The following is a 24,947-nucleotide window of genomic DNA, read 5'->3' on the forward strand; positions in this document are numbered from 1 at the left end:
GATTGGCCGGAACGCGGGCGCGCGAGGGGAGGAAAGCGGCCGTTGCTGATTGGGGGTTGGCGCCGCGCGGGCGAGGGTGTGTCCCAGGGCGCGAGGCGCGGGTTCGGCGGCCGCGGCAGGAGCGGCGGCAGCAGCGGCGGCGGCGGGAGAGCCAGCGGCGGCGGCACCGGCACCAACGGGCGGGCGGCGGCGGCACCGGGGATGCTGAGCGAAGCGGAGAGCGGCGGCGGCGGCTGCGCTGCCGCCGTCACAGGCACCGGGGAGAGCCCCGCGGGGGAACCCGCGGCGGGGGTGGCCAAACCCGCCCAGCCCGCGGTACCCGCGGCTGGCGTGGCGGCTCGGAGCCAGGCGGCCAAGCGCGTCCTAGGTGAGCCCGGCGGGTGGGCGGGGCCGGAGGAGGGGGCGGTTTGGACACGTGCTGGGACCCCCGAGAGCGGTGGGGTCTGGGGGAGGGGCTTCCTCGGAAGGGGCGGGGCTGCGGGAGGGAGCGGGGGCTCCTTGATCCGCCTCGCCTTGGGATTTGGTGGGGGGCGTCCGAGCAGCCCCCCCTGAGAGCCTGCCTGCGCGGGGTCGCCTTGGGCCCCCGATGTTGTTGGACTCCAGTTCCCATCACCCCCGGCCCCAGTGGCCTCTGGTTGAGGATGAGGGGAGTTGAAGGCCAATAACATCTGGGGACCCAGCGTGGAGAATCGCTGGCCCGCCGCCAGCGAGGCAGTGCTGTAACTCCGGGGTGGCCAGCTGTGGCTGGGCTACCGACTCTCCGCCGTCCTCAGCTGCAACAAACGGTGGCAGTGGGTGATGGGAGTGGTAGTCTGGCCACAGCTGACGAGCCTCCTTGGGGTTGGCGGCTCCGGCTCCAAGGAGGGGAGGCGGCGAGGGCCCGGGTGCTTTCTCCTCGACTGCTGGGGATGGGCTTGGAAGAAGGCGAGCGGGGCGAGCAGCTTCTAGGATCCCAGAGGTGTGGCCTGTTCAGGAGGGGGGATGAGCTGTCACTTCTGTAGGCAGGATTCCCCCCCCCCCCCGCCCGCCGTTGGGCTTTGGCGTGGGGCAAGTGTGTGGCAGGGCATAATTGGGTGTTTTGTAGGGTTTTTAAACGGTTTTTTTAACTGACTATTTTATGGTATTTTAAAGACTTTTGCTTTTGTCGTTGACTGATATTAACTGTTTTTGTTTTGTTTGTAAACCACCCTGGGCCAAATTGGGAGGGGTGGTAGAAAAATTCAATAATAATAATAATAATTGTTATGCCATGGAGCGGTGAAGGAGCCTACCATCTTTGTTCCATGCCTGCAGCATTATTTATTTTTTACACTTGTATCCTGCTCTTTCTCTGAGGAGCCTAGTGTGGTGTACATAGTTATTATGTTTAACTTTATTAATCTACTTTTACATTGTATCTGTTTTTTTAATGTTGAGCCGCCCCGAGCAGTAGTGTGCTGGAGAGCGGGGTATAAATATTTTAAATCAAAGTCCTCACAACAACCCTGTGAGGTAGTTTAGGCTGAGAGAGAGAAGTGACCCAATGAGTTTCATGGCTGAACAAGAATTTGAACTTGAGACTCTCTGATTCTCCAGCACTCTAACCACTACACCACCCTGGCTCTCCTAGTTCAGAGAACAAAAATTCCCCAGGGAACTGAAGTAAAATACTCCCTAGAAATGATGATGTGTGTAATGGAGAGATACTGAGAATGGAGCATGGTAGTCTGGCACAGGGGAGCTTTCCCACCTGTAAGCTCTTGGGTGAGCAGCTGATGGGATATCACCAGCATCCTATCTGGTGGAAACTGGATGAGGGGCCGAGACCAGGTGTATTTTTCTTCTTTCTTCGATCTCTATACCACTCTTCCAAAAATGGCTCAGGGCAGTTTACACAGAGAAATAATAAATAATAATATGGATCCCTGTCCCCAAAGGGCTCACAGTCTAAAAAGAAACATAAGATAGACACAAGCAACAGTCACTGGAGGGATGCTGTGCTGGGGGTGGATAGGGCCAGTTACTCTCCTCCTGCTAAATAAAAAGGAATCACCTTTTTGCCAAATTAGCAGGGGTTATCAAGCAAAGCATCCAAGGAACAGTCTGAACCTGATATTGAGCCCTGATATTGACTACCTTGAAGTAAAGGTAAAGTGTGCCGTCGAGTTGGTGTCGACTCCTGGCAACCGCAGAGCCCTGTGGTTGTCTGGTAGCATACAGGAAGGGTTCACCATTGCCATCTCCTGCACAGTATGAGATGATGCCTTTCAGCATCTTCCTATATCTCTGCTGCCTGATATAGGTGTTTCCCAGCAGGGATTTGAACCAGCAACCTCTGGCTTTCTAGTCAAGTCACTTCCCCACTGTGCCTGGGTTGGGAAAAAAAAAGGTCTGTTTGGGGAGCAGATCTTGACTTCACTTTTGCAGACACTGGGGCCCTGCTATGTGTGGCTAGGAGGTTTGTATAGAGCCTTTCTGAAGGAGTGGAGAATGTATGCCCCTCTCAACGTGTAACTGGTATTTTTTTCTCCCTTGGCAATGATCGGCAGCCACTCAAGTGCAGGGCACAGTGAAATGGTTCAACGTCCGTAATGGCTATGGATTTATAAACAGGTATGTCTCTCTGTGTCATCGTCCTCTTCAAAAGCTTGAAGGACTCATGAATCTAGAGACCTCTTGTTTTGGAAACTGTACTGTTTTGGCAAATTGATGTTGGCTCTTTATCAACTGAAGGATATTGGGAAATCAGCTGGAGTTGACAAGCAACTTGTAATCAGCAAAGCACCAAGCTTTGAGTTGATTAGAGTTAAATATGAAACTACTTAAGGCTGATACTTCCACTTTAATTTGCTGACATTGTTTGACTTAAATAATACTTAACCTATTTGCAAATTCCCACTGGTTCAGAGGGAAATTATTTCTAACATGAGATGCAAAGGACACAAGATGGGACTAGAAGCTGTATCCTTCCAGATGTAGGCTGCAGTTTGTCAGTGAGCAGGAGAAATGTTCTCTGGATACTTGCATTCAGGGGGCTAAGTCTTTGTGAACATCTAATGAAGCCTGCTTCCACAAATGAGGTCTGCTTTTAATTGCAAAACTTCCTCCCGGAGAAAAGCGGCTGAGTCGGAAGAGCAAAGATTAATTGGAAACATGGTTGCTGGTCAGCTGACTATCCAGGTGTATTTCTGCAGAAAAGATCCTTAACTCTGCCGAAGATAACAGTGAAATTCTCACCTGAATTGGAAGCAGGCTCCTTTGCACATCTAAATATATAATTAAAAACACAGAGGTCCCAAGTAGCAACGTTAACAAGTCTGTGTGTGAATGATAGTAAGGTGCTTCTCTGAACACCTTGTGCATTTGACTCTGAGTTTAGAAAGTGGGTTGGCTGATTGGACGAATCTGTTAGTGAGGAGGAATGTTTGTTGGCGTGGCCAGTACACAGACAGCTGGTTGAGCCAAGTAGTGTAGCTGTAGCGGGGCCTCTCCCAGCCAACCTGTGGAGGACTTGGGACTCCTTAGCCACGCTCTGTGCTTGTGTTACGATGCCCTCTTAAGGTGTCTGTATGCAATAGGAATTTGTTACATTCATGGAAAATGGCTGTTAGTAAGTGCTAATTTCTGATTAAAAGTAGTGGAATGGGTGTGTGTGTGTGTGTGCGTGTACATGTCATCAGTGTTTAACTTTCACATGAGGCCTCGTCAAATTTACCTTCAGCGTCAAGCTCAGAACTAGAATTTTCCTGATTTTTTAAAATTGGATTTCTATCAAAGCTAGAATGTCTGGCACTTGCTAAACCTCGATGTCTCAGTCGTATATAACAAAAGCTTATATTGCCAGCAGGTGGCAGAGATAAACCTTACAAGTGCAGTATCTAAACAATCTGGGTCTATACTTGTGTAAACATGCACTTACTTAATTTGGGGAAAGTGGCAGAAATGGTTCTATGGCATCCTGCAGCAGCTTCACTGGCTACTGGTCCACTTCCGGACTAGATTCAAGGTGCTGGTCTTGACCCTTAAAGCCCTACACAGCTTGGGGCTGGGGTACCTGTTGGACCACATTTGCCCATATGAACCTGACAGGGCCCTCCATTCATAATCTCAGGCCCTGCTTATGGCCCCGTCACTAACAGAGATCCAATTGGCGGGGACTAGAGACAGGGCCTTTTCTATTGTGGCCCCTCAGCTTTGGAACGCCCTCCCTGAAGAGCTGCGCCTTGCCCCCTCTCTGTGTTTTTAAGAAACAACTAAAACACATCTTTTTAAAGAGGCTTTTTAATGTTTAACCTCTTGTGTTTATCTGGTAGGTTCTTTAGTTTATAGTTTTTATAATTCTTAGTTTTTAGCTTTAAGATTTTAATTTGGAATTTTAAAAGCTAATTTTGATTGTGTTTTTCCCCCTTGGATTTTTAACTTGTTTAATTTTATTAATTTTATTAGTCTGATTTTATATTGTAACTGTTTTATAAATGTTGTGAGCCACCCTGAGCATTCATGTACTGGAGGGGCAGGGTATAAATGTTTTAAATAAATAATAGATGGATGTTTAGCCCAGTTGTATGCTTAAATAACACTGACATTAGCTAGCCACCAAGTTAGATTGCACACACCTGTGCCATCCTAACTTGGCTTCTGGGTATTGGCCACAAGTAATTAGCACACATGACCTGCTTGGAACCCTCAGTCTAGAAGGATTCTAAGCATTGTTTGCATCTCCCTCCCTTCCTTCCTTCCAGGAATGATACCAAGGAGGATGTTTTTGTGCACCAGGTAAGACTGTAGTATCCTTTTCTCTGTTGTGCTGTAGGCTTGTACCTTGGGTACCACAATCCTCTTTGCTATGATCAGTTAGTTGCAAACGGCAAACTGGGTTATGATTCTCCAGCACATTAGAATTGCTGAAGACTTACATGCTGGAATCTGTAGTGAGATTCTATGCTGCAGCACCACCAGCAACAGCACTGTTCAGTACAGCCATGCAGACCCCTGAGGAACTCTGTTTCAGTGGGAAGATATCAAATGCCCACTAGAATATCAGCTTGAGGCAGTGAAGGTGCACCACTTAACTGGAGGGATGACAAAGAGACGTGCAACTCTTTAGACACCCAGACTAGAAACCCAAGTTAAAGCTGCTTTAGAGTGAAGCTGGAGTTCTTATATGGGCTCATGGGAAGTGAATGTATTGCATTGCATTGCTGAAGCAAACCCTGAACAGCATCATTCCCCTCAGACCACCCTTCCTTAACTAATGATACAGAGGGTGTCCGTTTTCTTAAAACTCAACCAAATAGCCAAAGGAATATTTGTTTAACAAAAGATCATTTCCCAGTTCTCTGAAGTTAACTCAGTTGGCATATATATATTTTTAATTTTACATTTATATTCTGCTCTTCCTCCAAGGAGCCCAGAATGGTGTACTACATACTTGAGTTTCTCCTCACAACAACCCTGTGAAGTAGGTTAGGCTGAGAGAGAAGTGACTGGCCCAGAGTCACCCAGCAAGTATGGGTGGCTGAATGGGGATTTGAACTCGGGTCTCCCTGGTCCTAGTCCAGCACTCTAACCACTACACCAGCTCATTGTAATCTGCAATGTTCTCTCTAACAGAAAATCACAGCATCCTTAGCCAAAGCAAACTGCAGCTAGGGATTCTGGGAGTTGTAGTCAACAACATCTGGAATTCCCTCTTACAGGGAACACTGGTTATCTGTGCATGACCTGTGAAGGTCTCTTGAGGAGAGAGGCTTCACCTTGCTCACCTTTTCCAAAGAAAACTGGTTCTGCATCCTGTGGAAACTTAGTGCAGTCCAAACAAGTCACTGGTGTTTTTTGTAAATGGGTCTTGCAAGTCCATATTAGAAAACTCTGATTAGGGGACTGGGTAGGAATTTGAGATGCACTATGAACATCTTCTTTCTGAATAGCACATTTTTGTCTCCTTTCTACCAGACAGCAATCAAGAGAAACAACCCCCGTAAATTCCTCCGCAGTGTTGGAGATGGGGAAACGGTGGAGTTTGATGTTGTGGAAGGAGAGAAGGTAGGGTGGGATGTTGCTGGTGTAGCTGGTCTAGTGCTGTGTTAGAAGTCTCCAGTGTACCCACTGCTAACTGTCTTCTGCAGGGTGCTGAGGCCGCCAACGTAACTGGCCCTGGCGGCGTTCCTGTGAAAGGCAGCCGCTATGCTCCCAACCGCCGCCGCTTTCGCAGGTTTATTCCCAGGCCCCGGCAGGCCCCACAGCCACAGGATGTCACCCGGACAGAAGGGGCAGCAGAGACGGTCAGCGAGGGGGAGAGAGCAGACGATGGCATACAGCAGCGTCCTCGAAGGAGGCGTCCCCCACCCTTTTTCTTCCGCCGGAGATTTGTGCGGGGGCCTCGGGCTCAGCCCCAGCAGCAGGCCCTGCCAGCAGAAGTGAGTCTTCTGGGGGAAATCCACTGGAGAACCTGCTGATGGGTGAGGGTGTTTTGCCAGCCACTCAAGGACAGGAGTCTTCCAGAGTGGCTATTCTGTGTCCCCATGCTGTGTAAGAGCTCTCTTGGAGGCTATTAGAGCACAAATGTGCAAAAAAGCCCCACTTGCACTTGGTGATCCCCACACACAATTCACACAAGTTCCTGCACAGAAGTGAACTGATGTTGGACTGTCAGTGTGCAAAATGTCTCTCTCCATATAGGTTGTATTTTGTGCTCTAGGCTGTAGGTCCATCATAGCCTTGGATCTTCACCTCCTCTGACTCGGGAATCTTCCTTGAGTGTTTAAAGCATTGTGATATTCTTCCTCAGGGCAATGAAAGCACAGAACCCAAAGATGCCACCCAGCCTGAGGGAGACCAGCAACAGCAGATCCAGGCTGGTGAGAGAGCTCCAGCCCCTCGCTTCCGTCCCAGATATCGCAGGTAAAGCTGCAGGCAGTACCTTGAAGATTATTTCCTTGCCCAGTAACACCATGGGACGTGTGTGTGTTGTGTGTGTTGCAAACCCTCTATCTCTTTTTGGCTCCAGCTCCACAGAGAGATGTTCCATTAATATGAACAAAGCAAGAGTTGCATTATTTAAGAGGGTTTGCTCTTTTCTGTACTGTTCATGCACCTTATGTGCAGGAGTTTTTTCTTGACTCTGTGTTAGGAGGACAGAGTTAAAAGAAGTAATAGGGCTGTTTTTCTTTACAGTAAGGAAATAGTCAGTCTCTTTATGGTGGACAGGGGAATCCTGAAAAAAAATTGAAAGTTCTAATCTGCTGATAACTCAAACAGTTCAAGGATAGAAGAGGCCTCTGACTTAAAATGGAGTGCATCCTCCAGCTTCCTCATCTCCTTCTACTGGTTCTCAGAGTGAACGGTTAGGAGCCATGCTGGTAGTACTTGACTGCATGACAGCTCCTTGTGGAAGCAGTTGCCTCTAGCTTTGCACTGAGTCCAGCGTTACCATGTCCTCCCTTTCTAGACGTGAGTGGTTAGAACTTAGACTGAGCTTGCCACATGAGTGGCTTTTAAAATCTGTTTCTCCAGTACTTATTTTTGTTTATTTATCAAGTTTGTATGTTGCCTGAAACTTCCATCTCTGGGCGGCTCACAACAATATCAAAGTTAAAACACAAAAATGAAAACCTTAAAACCACAATTAAATTAAAAAGCTTGGATGAAAAGGTAAGTAAGGATTTTTTAAAAAAAATGTCAGGTGGAGAGGCTCTCATGTTGGCAGGGAATGCATTCCAGAAGTCTCCAGCCACTTCATCCCTTTTAAAAAGGTCTGCATGTTGGAAGAGATTCGGGCTTCAGATCTGGCAGATAGCTGCAGGGAGTCTTAAAACTGGGAAGCAGCTGCCAGGAACACAGGGGAAACTTAACTCTGTCTCGGCAAGCTTTAGATGTTGAAGCTCAGCATGTAATGCTCAACCTTCACTGCTTAACCTTTCATTCTTTTTTCCCCTGGCCACTTGCCTGATTAGACCTTTCCGCCCCCGCCCACCACAGCAGCCCACCACTGAGGGAGGAGATGGCGAGACAAAAGCGGCGCAAGCCCCAGCAGATGGCATCCGTCCTGAGCCCCAGCGCCAGCGCAATCGACCTTATTTCCAGCGCAGACGCCAGCAAACAGCTGCAGCCCGACAGGCTGCAGCAGAGGTGAGATCTAAGGCGAGCCAGATGATTGTACAGACCAGCATGGATGGGAACTCTGTGCATATTGAAGAGAGCTGGTCTTGTGGTAGCAAGCATGACTTGTCCCCTTAAGCTAAGCAGGATCCTCCCTGGTTGCATACGAAAGGGAGACTAGAAGTGTAAGCGCTGTAAGAAATTCCCCTTAGGGGATGGAGCCGCTCTGGGAAGAGCATCTGAGGTTCTGAGTTCCCTCCCTGGCAGCATCTCCAAGATAGTGCTGAGAGAGATTCCTGCCTGCAACCTTGGAGAAGCCGCTGCCAGTCTGTGTTGACAATACTGAGCTAGATAGACCAATGGTCTGACTCAGTAGATGGCAGCTTCCTATGTTCCTATATTTCAAACTGGAACCAATGCTTGCAGTGTTGAGGAGTGCTTTTGTGGGCAAAGTTCCTCTTGGGGTGTGTGTTTAAGTTGTACCATTGTTTAAATGGATTCCTGTATCGCAACACTTCCTGACCACCAAAACCCTGGTCAGACTTTCTAAACCAGCCACTGATAAAGCCATGAAATTGGAAAAGGATAGAAGTTGAAACTTTTAAAATAAGATGTACAACCCAGTGTGACCAAGGATTCATAGATTTAAACCTAAAACTTACAAGGAATGGCTATGGTTTCTTCACTCTCCCAAGTTGCTGATACTACACCGAACTCTCTAGAAGAAAGTATCTCTCTGAGATTCCAGTAAGGGGATGAACTTAACCTCATCTCTGTTACTTCTAAATGACTTCTTGTGGAGGCAGAAAGGCTGCCCTTGTTCCGTTTCATCTATACCTACTCTTTTTGTACTTGGGTTTCATAAGAAATGTAATGCAAAGGAGTATTTGGTATAGAAATCTCCCTGCCTGTTGATGACATGGAGAAGCTGCTTTGTCTCTTTTCCAATTCCTCAAACTTCCACTTGATAGGGGGAAGTTTTGTCCCTTCTGCCATAGACCACTTAAGTGGCATGTTCATGTTCAGTGGGTCACTAAAGATCTCACGCTTCCCATTGCTTTAGTGAATCTGTACTGTGTTTAGGATTGTTGGAACAGTTAGAAATTAAAGATGCCTGCAGGTACCAGCCAAGAACCATATGCGATGTATGCTCATTTTGACCATAAAAATTCACACCCACGAATGCAGCTATCCATTCCTGCACCTCACCCTCTCTTGTTCTGTCCCAGGCTACCACAACTACCAAAGAGCAGCCTGCTCCAAGCTCTGCTGCTGCTGGCGGAGACACCCCTGCCACCAGCACTCCTGTTATGGCTCAGGAAGCAGTGGTGGAAGCTAGCAAGCCTGCTTCCCCAGCCCAGGAGAGTCCCTCCCAGCCGCTGCCGGAAATCCAGCAACAGCTTGTGGACGTAAGTGGAAGCTGATAGTCAAAGGCTGGTCCTTTAGCCCTGCATTAGGATGACTTAGTATTTTCTGTCTCTAGGATAAATCATTGGAAGCAGGGGGAGGTACCTGGGTAATATCTCTTTAACACAGGTTTCATATGAGCCATTAAGTATGGACCTAGGGCTCTGTTGTATCTTTATTTGCCACAAGAGGTCTCTCCTGAATTGAGTTCTGTGAGGCAAAGTGATGAACAGTCCCTCGGACCAGCATGGGGTAGACTGCCCTATTGGGACCTGGCCTTTCTGTGCTCTGTTAGCAAAACTGTGAGTGTGTTCTCTGCAGACTTCAACACCTGAGCCTGGGGGAGAGCTTGCCCCAGCCCTACTGGCATAATGAATCTGCACACGGTGAGGGGATGCCAAGAGCTGTGATCTGGTAAGGATGCCTATGTAAGACTGCTCCGTGACTTGGTTGTGACCATTATATTCTCAAGATTCAAGTAAAGCTGGCTAGTATCTGGATTAACACCTGTCCTCTGTTAGTACAAATGTGAGCTTGAAAACATTCTCCATGCTGAGAAATGCCTTGTGTTCTGACTGATGTTCCAAGCCTCTGCGAACTTTCCTGGTTTGAGATTTGTGCCCCCAACTTGCCAGTATGATGACAAGTTTCATGATGGTGTCAGATCTCTCAAGTAGGTGAGTGTGTTCCCTCTGCTGATGGTCCTATTCTCCAGTAGTGCCTCATCAAGGTGATGCACAAGTACTTTAATACCCTGTTTTTCAGTCTGGATTGGCTTCTAGAGCCACTCACAACACAAATGCAGACAAGTTATAATAGGGCTGTATGGGGGCCGGGGTGGCATGTATGGCAGAGTCTTCAAGTCTCTGACTGTCGATGGTGTAGTTGAGGATCCAGGTGCTACCTTCCTCAGGAAAGAGGCAGAAGGAATTTCTGAGGAATAATGGATATGGTGGTGCTTGGAATGTCATCTGGGGTGCCTTTTTCTTCCAAAGGGAGTTCTGTGGCATTTCATAGGCTGGCTCACATGATTCTAAATAGGGTAAAAGATGTGTCTTAACCGGGGTTGGGAGCTTTGGGCACTCCTATTTTCTGACTGGGAGTAGAAAGCAAGGTAAATGAGGGAGCAAGTGACTGTTGGTTGAGCAGCAGCGGGGTCAGAAGGCTTTTTATTCTACCTTCTTAAAGAGCTGGCTGCAGCTGCTGCCTAGCAGACTATCACTTTATCCCCCTCCTTCCTTTTTACTTACAGATTATTGGAAAACAGGAGCGTGCACAGCTCTAAAATAATAGCTGCATGAAAAGTCATTGCTACTAACCCTGCTAACTGGGTAAAGAGACACCTTTTAAAGTGGTGGTTCTCTCATATTTAGCAGGAGGAGCGTAACTGTCCCTATTCAGCTCAGGATAGTATCTTCCAGTGCCTGTTGCTGGCATCCTTGTCTTTTTAAATAATAGTGAGCCCTTTGGGGGCAGGAAAACATCCTTTTCAAGTCTTTGCTGTGTAAACTTATTTTGTTGAAAAGGGGTATATAAATATATACCTTGCTGTGAGGCTATTTAAAGACATAGGAGGAACCACTTAGAATCTGGCATATGTAACACATTCCATTTGTTCTAGATCTCCTAGCTTGGAGGGAGTGATTCACTTTTTTGCTGGTGATTCAGATTGTTTCCTTCTCACCATAATCTAGAATTCCATTGGGAAACCATGGTACTTGAACTTGTATTGCCGCAGTATGAATGTGTCCATGGCTTCCTTACACTTGCTAGAACCTGGTATAGTTCTTGTGGGAATAGTCTTTGACCTAGGCCATGCTCTGCAATTGTGTCTACACAAACACCACTAACTGTTGGCCATTGCTTCCATCGTCCCCTTCAATATCTGACCACTTTCCCCATTTACAGGTGTCCACAATGTGCCTGAAACCCAAGTTACCTCATCCTGCACTTGAAGAGACCCCAAACTTCACCAGTACCCCCTTTGCTGCTGTTGAAGCCCTGAATGTAAAAAAATAAAAAAAAAAATAACCTGAGGGGGGAACTTGACCAAAAAGAAAACTCACTTTGCTTTAAAAACCTTCTGAGGGGTTTATCTTCCCCCTTCCACAGCTTTGCCAGTTTGAGAAGAAGTAACTGGCTTTTGAATCTTCAGTTAAATTTTTTCTCCCCCCATTGTTGAAGAACACCCTGTGTGAACCATTGTGTGCAGTTTGGGCGTCAGTAAAAAAAAAAAAAATTTGCACAGACTTGTATCTTGTTTGTGTTCTGTCAAGTAATAAATATATTAAACATGGGGGGTGGGTGGGTTCTTCATATCTCTTTACCTGCAGCTCTTGTTGAGGGCACCTGTTAAGGTTCTTGCTGTTGTCTTGAGCAGGGAAGTCCTAAAACCCATGAGTAAAATAACTGGGCAGGGATGATTCCTGGCACTAGAAATGTTTGCTGCATGCTATAGGTCTTGTTCCTACCTCAAGAGGTCACAGCTCCAACTAGAGGAAAAGGATGGGGATGAAAGAGGTGAAATGGACATGAGCAGTGGGCATGCCATAGTGCAAACCACCCTGTGATGTAGTGAAAGGTGACAAGCACTGCTGCATCATCTACTTTGAAAGAAGCTTCCAAATTAGAAAGGGACACCTGACGTGTGCAGCCAAGTCAGGCATAGATCTGTGTGCAAACTCTCTATTTAATTGCAAGTCTATCTAAAAGTCTAATGATATTCTCCCCATATCTACTGTGAAGGAAATGACACTTGTTTGTTTCCAAGGGTATGTGTAACTGCAGGAAGGAGGATGGCTGGTTTTGCAGTTTGCGTTTGGTACTGACTCGTGTGACTGTCAGTGTGTTGGGCAGGAAGGCTTCAGGTGAAAGTCACAATTTGCTTAGAGTTGAATCCAAGTCCAGACCTCTCAACCAATGACACTGTTATAATTTCCCCTAAAAATACTTCTAGAAACTGTATTTGAGAGTGCTGGGCCTCTTTGATATGTTTAGCCTGTCACAAATCCATACTTCTGTGCAGTACAGAGAAGAAGCCATGACCGCTAACTAAAAACGGGGGTTACTAGTTCTAATGACAGAAGAGCCATGCTCTCTGTGTTAGAGCACATAGCTTGCATGGAGCAAGACCTTGATTCCATCTCCATTTGCGGATCTCTGGTTGCAGGGCTGGGAAAGACATTGGAGAGCTGCCGTTCGGAGTAGAAAATACTGGGCTTGACGAATCAAGGATCTGACTCTATAATGTAGCTTCAGCAGCAGCTGGAAAAGGCTGCAGAAATGTTTGGAAGCTTAAGATCTTTCAGATCTTCAGTATTTTGTAAAGGAAGATAGTGGCAAACAGCTGACTAAATACAAGATGTGCCTCCTACATTGTGCAGCAGTGTGGTAGTGGTTGTCTTGAGCTTTTCTCTAGAGTTTGATAGAACTCCTTGTGTAAAGCAAGCAACAGTTGTGTAGTATCCTATTTCTTTATATACAAATTTTTCTCTTTAAAATACAAAAAAACATGCAAACACACAAACATGCCCTTAATCTTAAGACAATATCATCCTCCATTTACAAATCAGAAAATTTCCCAAAGTATAGTTCTACTCTGCCTTTGAGAGAGAAATTCAAAAGCATTTAAACTCTTGTAGTTTTTTTCCCATTTAATACAATATATTTTGAGTCATAACTGAGTACAGAATTCCACCTTTTAAAAAATCCTGTTGCAGAGAAATGCTTCAAAAAGTGCTGAAGAATTAGAGATAAAAAGGAATCCAAATGTGAAGCAATCCAGGATTGTTGCCGTATTTAGTGTTGAGTTCAGAAAGCTCTCAAGATGGTTTGACTTCAGTGCTGCATGATCATGCATAGGACCAACTCTATCGTTCGCAAACTAAGAAACCCTGGAAACGGTTCTACAGAAGGGCTAAAGCTTCTTGGCACAAAGCTAGGTCCTTTATAAAGAGGGTGGGGGAGAGGAACCATGACTTAAACTGGCTTCAAACCAGCTCATACTTGGGGTGAAGACATGTGGACAGAAGGGGCAAGTTAACTAACTAGGTCTATTATGGGTCATTCTTTCATTTAGAAGCAATGATACATATTGTGAGTCCATATGACTGTTTAGTGCACAAAATATTTTTTTAATCCTTGTGACCAAGATGAACTAGGAAGTAGGGCAACCCTTATAAATGCAGGGAGGATGGAGTGTAGGGCTTTTGGGGGGTGGGCAGGATGTGTGGTAGACCACCAAGTCAATGTGATGTGCAGCTATTACTGGGCATTCCTTGTTCTGGGCTGTCAAAAGGCCGGGGGGCCCTCCTGCTTAACTATCAAAACATGGAGGTTCCAGAGGCCTTCCTAAGATGTGTATGAAGCTTTATTCACTCCCAAGTTCTGTGTCACTTTTTGCCTCTTTATCTGCCAGAAGACAAGAGGTAACTTGGAATGAAACCATCATGAGCTGAAGTCAACTTAGTTTGCCAAAAAGGAGCCACCAAAAGCTATATGAAATCTAGGGTTCAGGTTGAGGCTCTTGATGTGGGCATAAACTCACTTGAAATAAAGGGCAAACCCACACCCCTGTTTAAACCATGTCTGAATTGTCCCTGGCTTCTGGCAAAAGAACCGTAATTCCATATTAGGCAAGAGACTGCTCAACACAGTATGAAAACATTTGAGAACATCTCTCTAAATGCTTTTGACATTCAAGTTTGGAGCCCAGGTAGTTCCCCTGCTCCTCATGCTCACGTCTGTGTCCCCTCTCAGGGTCAACAGCACTCTTGTTTCTTTTTCTAAATCTGTATTATTCTCTCCGGTCCTGCCTAAGGCTGGACTGCCTTCTCCACCCAATCTAGATGGGGTTAGAGCCAACCTTCGGTCTCCAGATGTTGTTGGACTACAACTCCCATCATCCCCAGCCAAAGACCATTGTAGCCTCAACAGCTGGAGTACCACAGGTTGAGAACCCCTGAGTGAGGGTATGCATGCCCCGGTTGCTAGGCAACCACATGTTTTCCTTCCAGACAGACAAAATGGCTGCCACTGAACCTGGGGCTGACCAAGGAAGGCCTCCCCTACTGCTGCTAGGTAACAGCGGCGACGTCAACATGAGGCATGTGTTCAGGGCATGACTGGAGTAATACAGGAGCATGAGCATGACACAAGTAGTCTTGTGACTGCCTGGAAGATGACTGTTGTCCTTCAAGGATGAATTTTCTATCCAAGTTAGGGCAAGCTAGTCTTGTTCAGCATCCATACAATATCTCAAGGAACAAGGGGTCCAGTGATACTTAGGGCCCCTCCAGTGCTTAACTTTATAAATGAAAAGTACTTGGAAGCCCTGGCCTCCCAGCGGTGAGGAGAAAACTGTTCAGTGCTTGGTCAGGGGCACTTTCCTGTTGAGGATTTCTTCACATGTGCCAGGCAGAGCCCTACCAGGGACTCAAGACTTGCCCCTGACTCTGATTAAAGCTGACACAACACATACATAAATAACCGAAATGTCCAAACCCACAGTCACCATTGCAGTTACAGTCTTTGCTTTCTTGGTGAGATTCTGTCTCTTCCAGCCCAGGGCAGCAAAATGGGGTCGGAGGGCCTCTCTTTGCCACACACATTTCCCACAGCCCTTTATTTACAGTAACGTTTATGTCTACCTGTCAGTCTTTCAAGCCATGAGCTTCTTATACTCAGTCCCACAGCTGGAGGTGGGGGGATAGGGCAGGCCCAGCCCCCCTAGATTTTCTTCACCCCCTAAATCATCTACAAATAAGTGCTCCAGGCCACAAACTGTCTGCCCCCTTACTTCTTTGGTGCCCTGTCAGAACGTTTAGGCTGGCCACAGGCCTGTTTATCTTCCAAAACTGAGGAAGCCACCTTGCAAATAAACCTGCCTTAGTTTTATTTATTTTTTCTTTTCTAAAAAATGAAAAAAAGCATCAAGACTAAAAACTGACCTCAAGAGAACTGGGTTCCTTTCTAACCATAGGCCAGACTCTCTAAGCCTTACAATAACATTAAAGTGCTAAGATAGATGCTGGTACCTTTGCTGCTCACCCCAACTGCCCAGCCGCTCCTGTTTTCCCTTTCTGGGTCCTTGGTGGTTGGGGTTCCCCCCTCCCCAGCTGCCTTGCCTCCACTCATTCGTGCATGTCCGGACTCAGTTCATCCAGCTCTGTGTACGGCTTGATCTCACGGTCTAACAAGGATGGGGTGCGTCGGAATGTGGCAGCTATCTGATCAAAGGTGCGCCCTCGAGTCTCAGGCACCTTGAAATACGTGAAAGCAATGAACACCACGAGGATGCCGGCGAAGATCAGGAAGACGTAGGCGTGAGTTTTCTCCTGCAAGAAGAGAGATGGGGGGTGACTGCAGCTGTGCCGTATCTCCAAAAACTGTCTTTCTCAGGGATGGTTTGGGGGGCACCACTAAAGACCACACGGTGAGAGAGCACCACTGACCCATGTGGGAGAACCCACTGGGAAGTTACCTTCTGCAAGCCCTATTGAAAGGAAGGGGAGATGGTGCAAGCCAGCTCCTGAGTTTTGTTAAAATGGCTTTGCTGGATTGCTGTGATCTTGATAATCCTACTAGGTCCACACATTTTGGCCATCTCGGAGGATGAATGCTCAGAGTGATTTTTGGCCACATCTACCCTCTAGAGATGGAAAATAAGTAGTAAGATTGTTGCACTTACAACTTTCTTTGTGTGATCAGCCCATTTTTATGCCTAATCCCAAATGGTTAGGAGAGAATTGCAGTCATTTTTGCACTGAGAAAAGGGTTAGGGTCAGGGTAAATATGCACACATTGTTGTCCTCTCTCCATAGAGAGATCTTTGGAGAACATTCCTGCTAACTGTCATTTCTATTCCTCTGACATCAGTGGAATTTTGTAGTAGTTTTTGTGTTTTAAAAACACTTATGAACCTATGTGCAAAACCAGTCCTCTGTCACTCTTCCTAACTTGCTTCAAAGAAATTAGATAGGGCTTCAAAGTGGAAGCCCTATTCACAAATTGCATTGAACACTCATACAATCTGTGTACAGTGCACAGGTACAGATCTGTATGTAGGCACACTTATTCACATGTTATCTTGAACTCAGGTAAGGCAATAAACTTCCTATCTGTATTCTGCATTTGAAGGGGTCTGTACCCAGGTTTACTTTGAAAATGAGCACAGGTGCAATCTTTCATAAAAGAACATAGGATGCTGCCTTCTACTGAGGCAGACCATTGGTCTATGTGGCTCAGTATTGTCTACCCAGACTGGCAGCGGCTTCTCCCAGGTTGTAGGCAGGAGCCTCTCTCAGTCCTATCTTGGAGATGCCAGGGAGGGAACTTGGATCCTTTTGTATGCAAGCATGAAGATGCTCTTCCCAGAGTGGTGCCATCCCCTAAGGGGAAGATCTTACAGTGCTCACACGTGTAGTCTCCCCTTCAATTGTAAACTAGGGCAGACCCTGCTTAGTGAAGGGGACAATTCATGCTTGCTACCACAAGACCAACTCTCATCATCAGAGATGAGCACGAACCAGTTCGGAGGCCCTTTTACGGGCCTCCAAACTGGTTTGAAGGTGGTGGGGGATAGCTTTAAGGACAGGGGAGGATGTGCTTCCCCCTCCCCACACCACGCTGTGCTTCCCCCTCTGGCACTCTGTATAACAATAGTCCGGCAGGGTGGCAGTATACCTTCTTGCCACCCTGTTGACTCCCAACCAGCGTGCCCGGCATGTGGGAGCATGTTGTGGGCGGGCGCACGTCACTTGCATGCATGATGTGCATGCACCTGTGACGTGCACTGGTCACTTCCAGTTGGGGGATCAACGGGGTGGCAAGGAGGTATGCTGCCACCCCGCCGGACTATTTTTACACAGAGCGCTGGAGGGGGAAGTGCACCCTCCAGTTGCGGAGCGAGGCTGGAGGCAGCCTGTGTCTGGCCACCCTGGCCCTGCCCGTGTCTGACATCAGGCGCGGGGGGTGGGTTATTTCACTCCCAAACGGGGCTGTGCAACTCTGTTTGGGAACGAAATCAGCCCATGGTGCGTTGGCAGCGCAGGCTGGAGCGACTCTCCCTGCCTTTAAAGGCAGGGAGAGTCACTCCATCCCGCCCTGCCAATGCAGCACGGGCCGATTTCAATCCCAAACAGGGCCACGCAGCCCCATTTGAGAGTGAAATAACCCACCAACCATGCCTGACGTCCGATGCGGGCGGCATGTCGGGGCCACGAGGTGCGGCCCCTGATTAGTGGCGGCCCAGGTTTTTTGAACCTGTTCGCCCAATGGTGGCTCTGGCCCGGCACCCTCCCCGATCCTTAAAGCTATTCCCCCATCGGCTCAAAGGGTGCCGGTTACATGCACATCCCTACTCATGTGTGAGTGTAGGCATCTGAATGTAGGAACAACGTAACACCTGAACAGTGTTGGAAATTCCTAAAATTCCATGTTGAATATCGCATCCCACTCCCCAAGACACTCAGCCCTGCTTGCAGATATCAACACTCATTCATATGCGTAGACACTGTCATGCATAGTAGGCCATCTCTTCCCCAGCCACATCAACCAGGCCGATGAGCAACACTCACCACAATTGACGGAAAGCTCATGCCAATGATGAAATTGCAGGTCCAGTTGGCAAAGCCGGCCACGGCCATAGCAGCTGGGCGAGGGCCCTGACTGAAGAGCTCGGCCACGATGAACCACGGGATGGGCCCTGGCCCAATCTCAAAGAACGCCACAAAGCCAAAGATGGCCACCATGCTGAGGTAGCTCATTACTGGCACACGCTCCTGGGGTGGAGAGAAATGGGAATCACTGCGTTAACTCTCTAACGACAAGAACACTAGCAAGGAGGCACCTTCGAGACAGACCCATTTCCTCTATAAAATTTAAAGAAATCTTAGTTGACGAGTCATACAGTTTTAGTGGATTACCTTTGCATATGGGTTCTGAAGCAAGAAGCACATTTTCTTTTCTTTGTAGTGGATGCATCTGTGTATTGTAACAGGCCTCATTTCAGAGGAGGCATCCCCTGCTGTGTGAGAATGACATGGGAATGTCTCTCCTAAGATGGCAGTTGCTGACTGCAGTTTTTATAAGTATTTGTCCTAAAAATAATCCTTTAATCCAGGGGATCTCAAACTTGGGTGCCCAGATGTTGTTGAACTACAACTCCCATCAACCCCAGTCATGAAGGCCATTGTGGCTGGGGATGATGGGAGTTGTAGTCCAACTTCTGGGCACCCAAGCTTGAGAACCTTTGCTTTAATCCATGATTATATATATTTAAATATCCTACCCAATCTGCTACTGCCTCACTAGCTGATCAAATGGTTTTTAATCAACTACACTTTGCAGCCCTCCCTGTCATGCTTCTATCCCTCTCTATGGATCAGGTCCACCGTGCCTAAACTCCCACAACTCCAAAGCATCAGGTGCTCCCAATCCATTCACTGCATCATGGACCGTCTTAAAGGCCCTTTTTGAACTGAAAGCCCCTTCAGATCTGCTGCACCTCCCACCCAAGAGACTCTGGGAATTCTAGTTTTACCAAGCAGCTAAGGATCCCTGATGAAGATTTCTCAGCAGAGGCCTTGCAAAATTGTAGTTCCCACAGCTAGGTGGTGCAAGGATTGCCAATTAAAGTGCTTTCATCCCAGTTTAATTTGATAGTGCAAATAAGTCCTGGCAACAGCGTCCAAAATGGACTAAGTGTGCATTGTACAAGTGGATTGCATCCAAGGAAACTTGGAGTGTTTGGGTCAGCCGGGGCAAGTGTGTAGAGGGGAGGTGGGACTTATCAGCAGATCCCTGCTGGGCCTGTATGGCCATTACGGCTAACAGCTGCTGAGAGATCAATGCTGCATTAATGTCTCCAATCCCCTTTTAAAGTAACCCAGAGTGTATCAATGTGTGTGGAACCAAGTAGGGGAGCTGGGGCAGCAGTCAGGAACAATAGCACTGCGACACAGGGGGAAGACACAGATGGAGGGAACAGCTAGTAGGAAGTGCTTGTTATTACAGCATGGACTCAGATAGACGTTGAAGTTGACTTTTCTAGCAAAGACTTTTGTTATATACTCCTGCTTGATCCTTTAAGCCACCTAATGGTGCAGTGGGGAAATGACTTGACTAGCAAGCCAGAGGTTGCCGGTTTGAATCCCTGCTGGTCTGTTTCCCAGACTATGGGAAACACCTCTATCGGGCAGCAGCGAGACAGGAAGATGCTGACAAGCATCATCTCATGCTGCGTGGGAGGAGGCAATGGTAAACCCCTCCTGTATTCTACCAAAGACAGCCACAGGGCCCTGTGGTCGCCAGGAGTCAACACCGACTCGACAGCACACTTTACCTTTACTTTTGATCCTTTAATGAGTGCAAACCCCACTTGAAACATGGTGGCAGTGGTTTAGAATGGAATAACCGATACTCTGTTCTCAGATAACAGACCACAGTTTGTGTCACAGAATTCAGTCAGTGGGAATTTGATCATCAGACATCTTCACCTGCTTCTCCCCAAATAAATGGGAAAGTGGAATCAGCTATCAAAATGGCTAAGCGAACTCTGATTAAAGTCTGACTATTTATTTTTATTTCTCTTTGTAAACCACTTTGGGAACTTCTGTTGAAAAGTGGTATATCAATATCTGTTGATGATGATAAAGCCAAGAAAGCTGGAACTGATGCATACCTAGCTATTCTGGACCACTGAAACACCCTTTCACAAGGTTTGGATGGGAGACCAGCACAGGGTCTGATGGACAAAAACTTTACTGCCTATGCAAGGCAACTTACTACATTCAGCCAGAGCACCACAACAGATGAGTAGAACTTTTAACAGAACAGAAATTAAGGCAGGTCCATTATTACAAGAAGTCACCCAGAGATCTACCTGAACTCCATGTGGGTGAGGAAGTTTGGATTCAACCGACAGAATAAAGAGTGGCAGAAAGCTGAGGTCCAAAGACAAGTGAACACGCGATCATTTGAAGTGATGACACCTAAAGGCCAAGTCTTGAGAAGAAACCGAAGACAATGCTGAGCAGCAGCCAGCCTACAATGGAACCAGCCAGGGGCGTAGCTAGGGGTGAGGGGGCCCATGTTCATCCTTTTCTCGGGCGGCCCCCCAGAGTGAGGGACACAATGAAGAAAACAGGGAGGGATGGAGCTGGAGGGCCCTCAGGAGCTGGGGGCCCGTGTTCTTTGAACCCTTTCGTTCAATTATAGCTATGCCCCTGGAACCAACTGGAGAGAGTGAGGGGAGGCAGTCAACTCCAGGAGGGAAAGGACTCCACTCCACTATCTGAATCTCCATCAGCTAGAGTCAATCCAGATTCCCCTGCCCAGGTGAGCCAGAGGGTGACGGGGCTCATCTTGGCCTCCCAGATGCCACATATGCCAGCCTTCGTCAGGAACGAACGACTTCTTCTCTAGCTAAATTGATCAAAACTCGGGTAGGTAGACTGGTTCAGAGACCACCACATAAAAGACTTTGTCTAAACCAAAGGGGTAAATGGGGTGATTTTGTGAAATGTTATTGTTAATTCCCCTTCCTCCTGGAAGAAAAGAGAGGAGGTCTTGTGGTAGCAAGCATGACTTTTCCCCTTAGCTAAGCAGGATCTGCCCTGGTTGCATTTGGATAGGAGGCTTATGTGAGCAGCACTGTAAGATCTTCCCCTAAGGGGGCGGAGCCGCTCTGGGAAGAGAAAGAAGGTTCCAAGTTCCCTCCCTGGCGGCATCTCCAAGATCGGTCTGAGAGAGATTCCTCCCTGCAACCTTGGAGAAGCTGCTGCAAGTCTGTGCAGACAATACTGAGCGAGATGGACCAATGGTTTGACTCAGTATATGGCAGCTTCCTATGTGCCTTTCTTGTTTTTTTAAAAAAGAGTTTCTTTTGTTAGTGTTAGAAAAAGAAAAGATATATTAATGTATATGGAACTAAGTTGGAGAGGTGAGGCAGCAGTCAGGAACAATAACACAGCAACACAGGGGGATCCCTGCTAAGCAGGGTCTGCCCTGGTTTGTGTTTGTATGGAAGGCTCCATGCGTGAGCACTGTCAGATAGTCCCCTTAGGGGGCGGGACCGCTCTGGGAAGAGCACCTGCCTGCTTGCATGCAGAAGGTTCCAGGTTCCCTCCCTGGCAGCATCTTCAAGACAGGGCTGAGAAAGACTCCTGTCTGCAACCTTGGAGAAGCCACTGCCAGTCTGTGAAGACAATACTGAGCTAGATGGACCAATGGCCTGACTTGGTATATGGCAGCTTCCAATGTTGCTGTGAAGATACAGATAGGAGCAACAGCTACTAGGAGGTGCTTGTTGTTATAGCATGAAGGAGGGATTCAGATGCATGTTGAAGTTGACTTCTCTTAAAAAATAAAAAGGCTTTTTGTTATATACTCCTGCTTGATCCTTTAATGAGTGCAAACCCCACTTGAAACACAGAGATCCTCCAGTGTGGGTTCTCATCTTTTTGGACTACAACTCCCATCATCCTCAGCCACAGTGGTCTTTAGCCCATTAGCTCAACATCTGGGGACCCAAGTTTGAGAACCCCTGAAATATCACCTGAAATATCTTGTGGCAGTGAATTATGCAAATTAATTCTGCATCCTGTGAAGAAAGACGTCTTTGTTGTGAGACATTATCAGAACTCCAGAAGCCATGAGGCAATCCTGTGCACATTTACCTGGGAGCAAATCCCACTTAACACAGTGGGACTTACTTCAGAGTAAACTTACCTCAGGCTCAGCCCATGCAGAAACTGACTGCAATTCAGTTGCACAAATGTCAAATTCAGGATGAATGACAGGAAGCACCATTTCACTCAAGGGAACTCATTGCCAGAGGATGTGGCAATGGCTTTAAGAACAGATTACATAAATCTACAGAGGATCGGTCTGGGCCTATCAGAGGCTCCGTTCTTTGCACAGATACTCACCAACAATAGAAGAGACACCGTCATAAGGATAGCGCACACACACATTCCACTCAGCCCCAAAAGATGCAGGGTTCGCCGTCCTGCCCGCTCTACCAAGAACACCTAAGCAGGGAGGAAACATGGAGGAGGATGAGAGGGTCAGAGAGGGATAAGGAGATGGAAAACAACAGGAAGGAGAGAGAGAGATTGAGTGAGAGGGTGATTAAAACTTGGATCCAAGGAGCACCTCCAATGGAACACCTCATGAGAGAAGGGATTACATGCAGAAGGCCGCAGGTTCAGTCTCTGGAGCATCTCTAGGTAAGTCTGGGAAACACCTCTGAAGTCCTGGAGAGCTGCTGCCAGGAGGGTAGACAGATGGGCCCAAGGTCTAGTTTGGCATGCTTCCTAGGTAAACTGTCACAGACTTGGTGGATTCATGAAACCAAAGGGAATGGGAAGACCCTGGGATGCTCATCCAGTTCACCAACCCGCTAAATGCATCTAACCTCTCGTACTGTCCACGGAAAGAAAAAGGAGCAGAAGCAGAGGGTGTTCTTTAAGGGGGCAGGCACCATTCAGATTTAGGTTTAAGGTGGGTCACCATCATTAGTGTGCCTTTGTGAACCTACACCAAGGCAGGAATCACAGCTTCCACTTGGGCAATATATCACCTTGGTGTGGATTCACACAGTCACACGAAAGCTGGCAACTCACTGGCTTTAGTCCACCAAAGCTGAAGAGCCACAAGAAATCTGTTCTTCCGGAAGCTCTTGCTTGTCTTCACTTCCTCTCTAGAAACAGAGCTGAGGAGAGGGCTTTTGAAATAACAGGAGGTCAGCCTAAGAGCTCTCCTCTCCTCCTCTCCCCCGAATATCCCTGCACTTGATACTGGTCTCATTCACCTGGATAGGAGACAAGTTAAAAACAAGGTAGCAGGCAGGGTGCTTGATCATGTGCTAAGCCCCGACTGGGTGGGACAACTTTTCCTCCTACCTCCTTCCGAAGCTGGGGATGGAATCCGGGCAAAGCATGCTCATTCTACCCAGCTGGGGCTTAGCTCAGGCTCAAGCTCCCTGCCTCTGTCCTTGGGTTTAACTCACAAACATGTTTTTTGTAAAGGGCATGTGCACAGCTCCCTTGGGTAGGACATGCCTTCTACCCAGGTCCTGATCATGTGAACAAGCCTGTGTCCTGGGTGGGCGCTGGAAGCGGCCCTCCGAGAGAATGCCACACTGTAAGCGGTGCTGTGGGGCTGAAGCAGCCGTTTGTGAGAACGTGGCTTCCAATCTGGCAGGGTGGGGTTTGGTAGGGCTGGAGGCACTTACCGAAATGATGGTGAAAACCGTGTTGACCACACCTGCTCCGATGGTGGCATAGATGGGTTTCTCCAGCCCAGCCTTTGTGAAGATGTCGGTGGAGTAATAGAATATCTAAACAATGACAAGCATCCGTGGTCAGGCAAGGGCTTCCCAAGCGGCATCCCTCCCCACACTCCCTCCTGGTCCTTCCGGCTGCCTCCAGCTGCCACCACTCACCGCATTGATGCCAGAGAGCTGCTGGGACAGCTGAAGGACCACCGCGATCAGCAGGGGCTGGCGGTATATACGGCAGCGGAAGAGCTGGAGGATGGAGACCTTGCGCTCCAGGTCCATGCGCCGCTTCTCCTCCTTCATCTCCGTGAGAGCCGCGGTGACGTCCGCGTGGCCCGTCAGCCGCTTGAGGCCTTGAGGGGACAGGAGAGGGGGCTGTTTAGGATGCAGTGCTGGGGGGAGCATAGAAACGGGGAGCCGGGGGGCTAACAGGGGAGGGGAGGCAGAAATGAGAGTGGAAGGCAGGAACTGGAAGGCCCACGGAGGGATGGGAAGGGGGGAGGAGTACAAAAGACAGCTGTGGCGATGGTGACCCTGCTAACTGGGCAAAGAGGCACCTTTTGAAAGTGGCAGTTCATTCTCTTGATGGAGCAGGCAGAAGAGCAACTGGCCCTGAAGCATGCTTACCTGGGAGTAAGGTAAGTTGGGCATGCTCCCAAGCAATGCTCTTGTCTTACTTGCTGTGCATGGCATTACATGCCACAGACGTCAGCAGGTGCAGGAGTTTGCAGGATCCCTCGCAGTTGCTGCATAGTCCAATGGACAGTTTTCCTCTGATAGCTGCACACTCCTCCCGGAGGTAAGCACCCAGAGAGGCATTATCTCCATGGGCAACCCTCTCGCGACCCACTGCGTGCAAAGAGGCATGGCCAAGCTCCGGAAGTGCCCAGCACTTCTGAGCTCACTTCCCAGCCAGGATCGTTGCGCCCGGCAGGATTTTGTCTTCATCCCCTGCCTGCCTCCCTGCTCTGATCGCAGCTGGGGAAAGGTGCTGGTACTCAGGACTCAGGGGCGTAACTACCCTTAGGCAAGGGGAGGGGGCTGCCTGGGGGCCCCCACGCCTCGAGGGGCCCCCCAGAGGCAAGTCACATGTGAAGTGCGTGGGTGTGTATCAGCGAGGGGCAAATGGCTGGACAGGCGAGGGGAGAGATGAGAGAGCAAACACGGAGGGCAGAGGATG

The 24,947-nt window shown here is 48.1% G+C and overlaps 2 protein-coding genes across 2 annotated transcripts in view; one reads left to right on the plus strand and one right to left on the minus strand.

The window, feature by feature from the left end:
• Nucleotides 1-11,735, plus strand: YBX2 (Y-box binding protein 2). Its single transcript, XM_053265521.1, has 10 exons — nt 1-367; nt 2,529-2,592; nt 4,722-4,755; nt 5,935-6,024; nt 6,108-6,398; nt 6,770-6,882; nt 7,935-8,109; nt 9,309-9,488; nt 9,808-9,900; nt 11,395-11,735. The coding sequence occupies exons 1-9, from the start codon at nt 202-204 to the stop codon at nt 9,856-9,858; spliced, it is 1,164 nt and encodes a 387-aa protein (XP_053121496.1). The 5' UTR covers nt 1-201; the 3' UTR covers nt 9,859-9,900; nt 11,395-11,735.
• Nucleotides 11,736-12,940: 1,205 nt separating this feature from the next.
• SLC2A4 (solute carrier family 2 member 4) overlaps nt 12,941-24,947 on the minus strand; it is a 42,603-nt gene continuing 30,596 nt past the window's right edge. The window contains exons 7-11 of the mRNA XM_053263016.1: nt 23,933-24,120; nt 23,723-23,827; nt 22,416-22,517; nt 18,063-18,266; nt 12,941-15,821 (exon numbers count right to left, since the gene is read on the minus strand). Coding sequence (XP_053118991.1) covers nt 15,618-15,821; nt 18,063-18,266; nt 22,416-22,517; nt 23,723-23,827; nt 23,933-24,120 — 803 coding nt within the window. The 3' untranslated portion in view covers nt 12,941-15,617. The remainder of the gene's footprint in view (nt 15,822-18,062; nt 18,267-22,415; nt 22,518-23,722; nt 23,828-23,932; nt 24,121-24,947) is intronic.

The sequence above is a fragment of the Hemicordylus capensis genome, chromosome 6 (genome assembly GCF_027244095.1).
Source record: "Hemicordylus capensis ecotype Gifberg chromosome 6, rHemCap1.1.pri, whole genome shotgun sequence".
Taxonomy (NCBI): Eukaryota; Metazoa; Chordata; class Lepidosauria; order Squamata; family Cordylidae; genus Hemicordylus; species Hemicordylus capensis.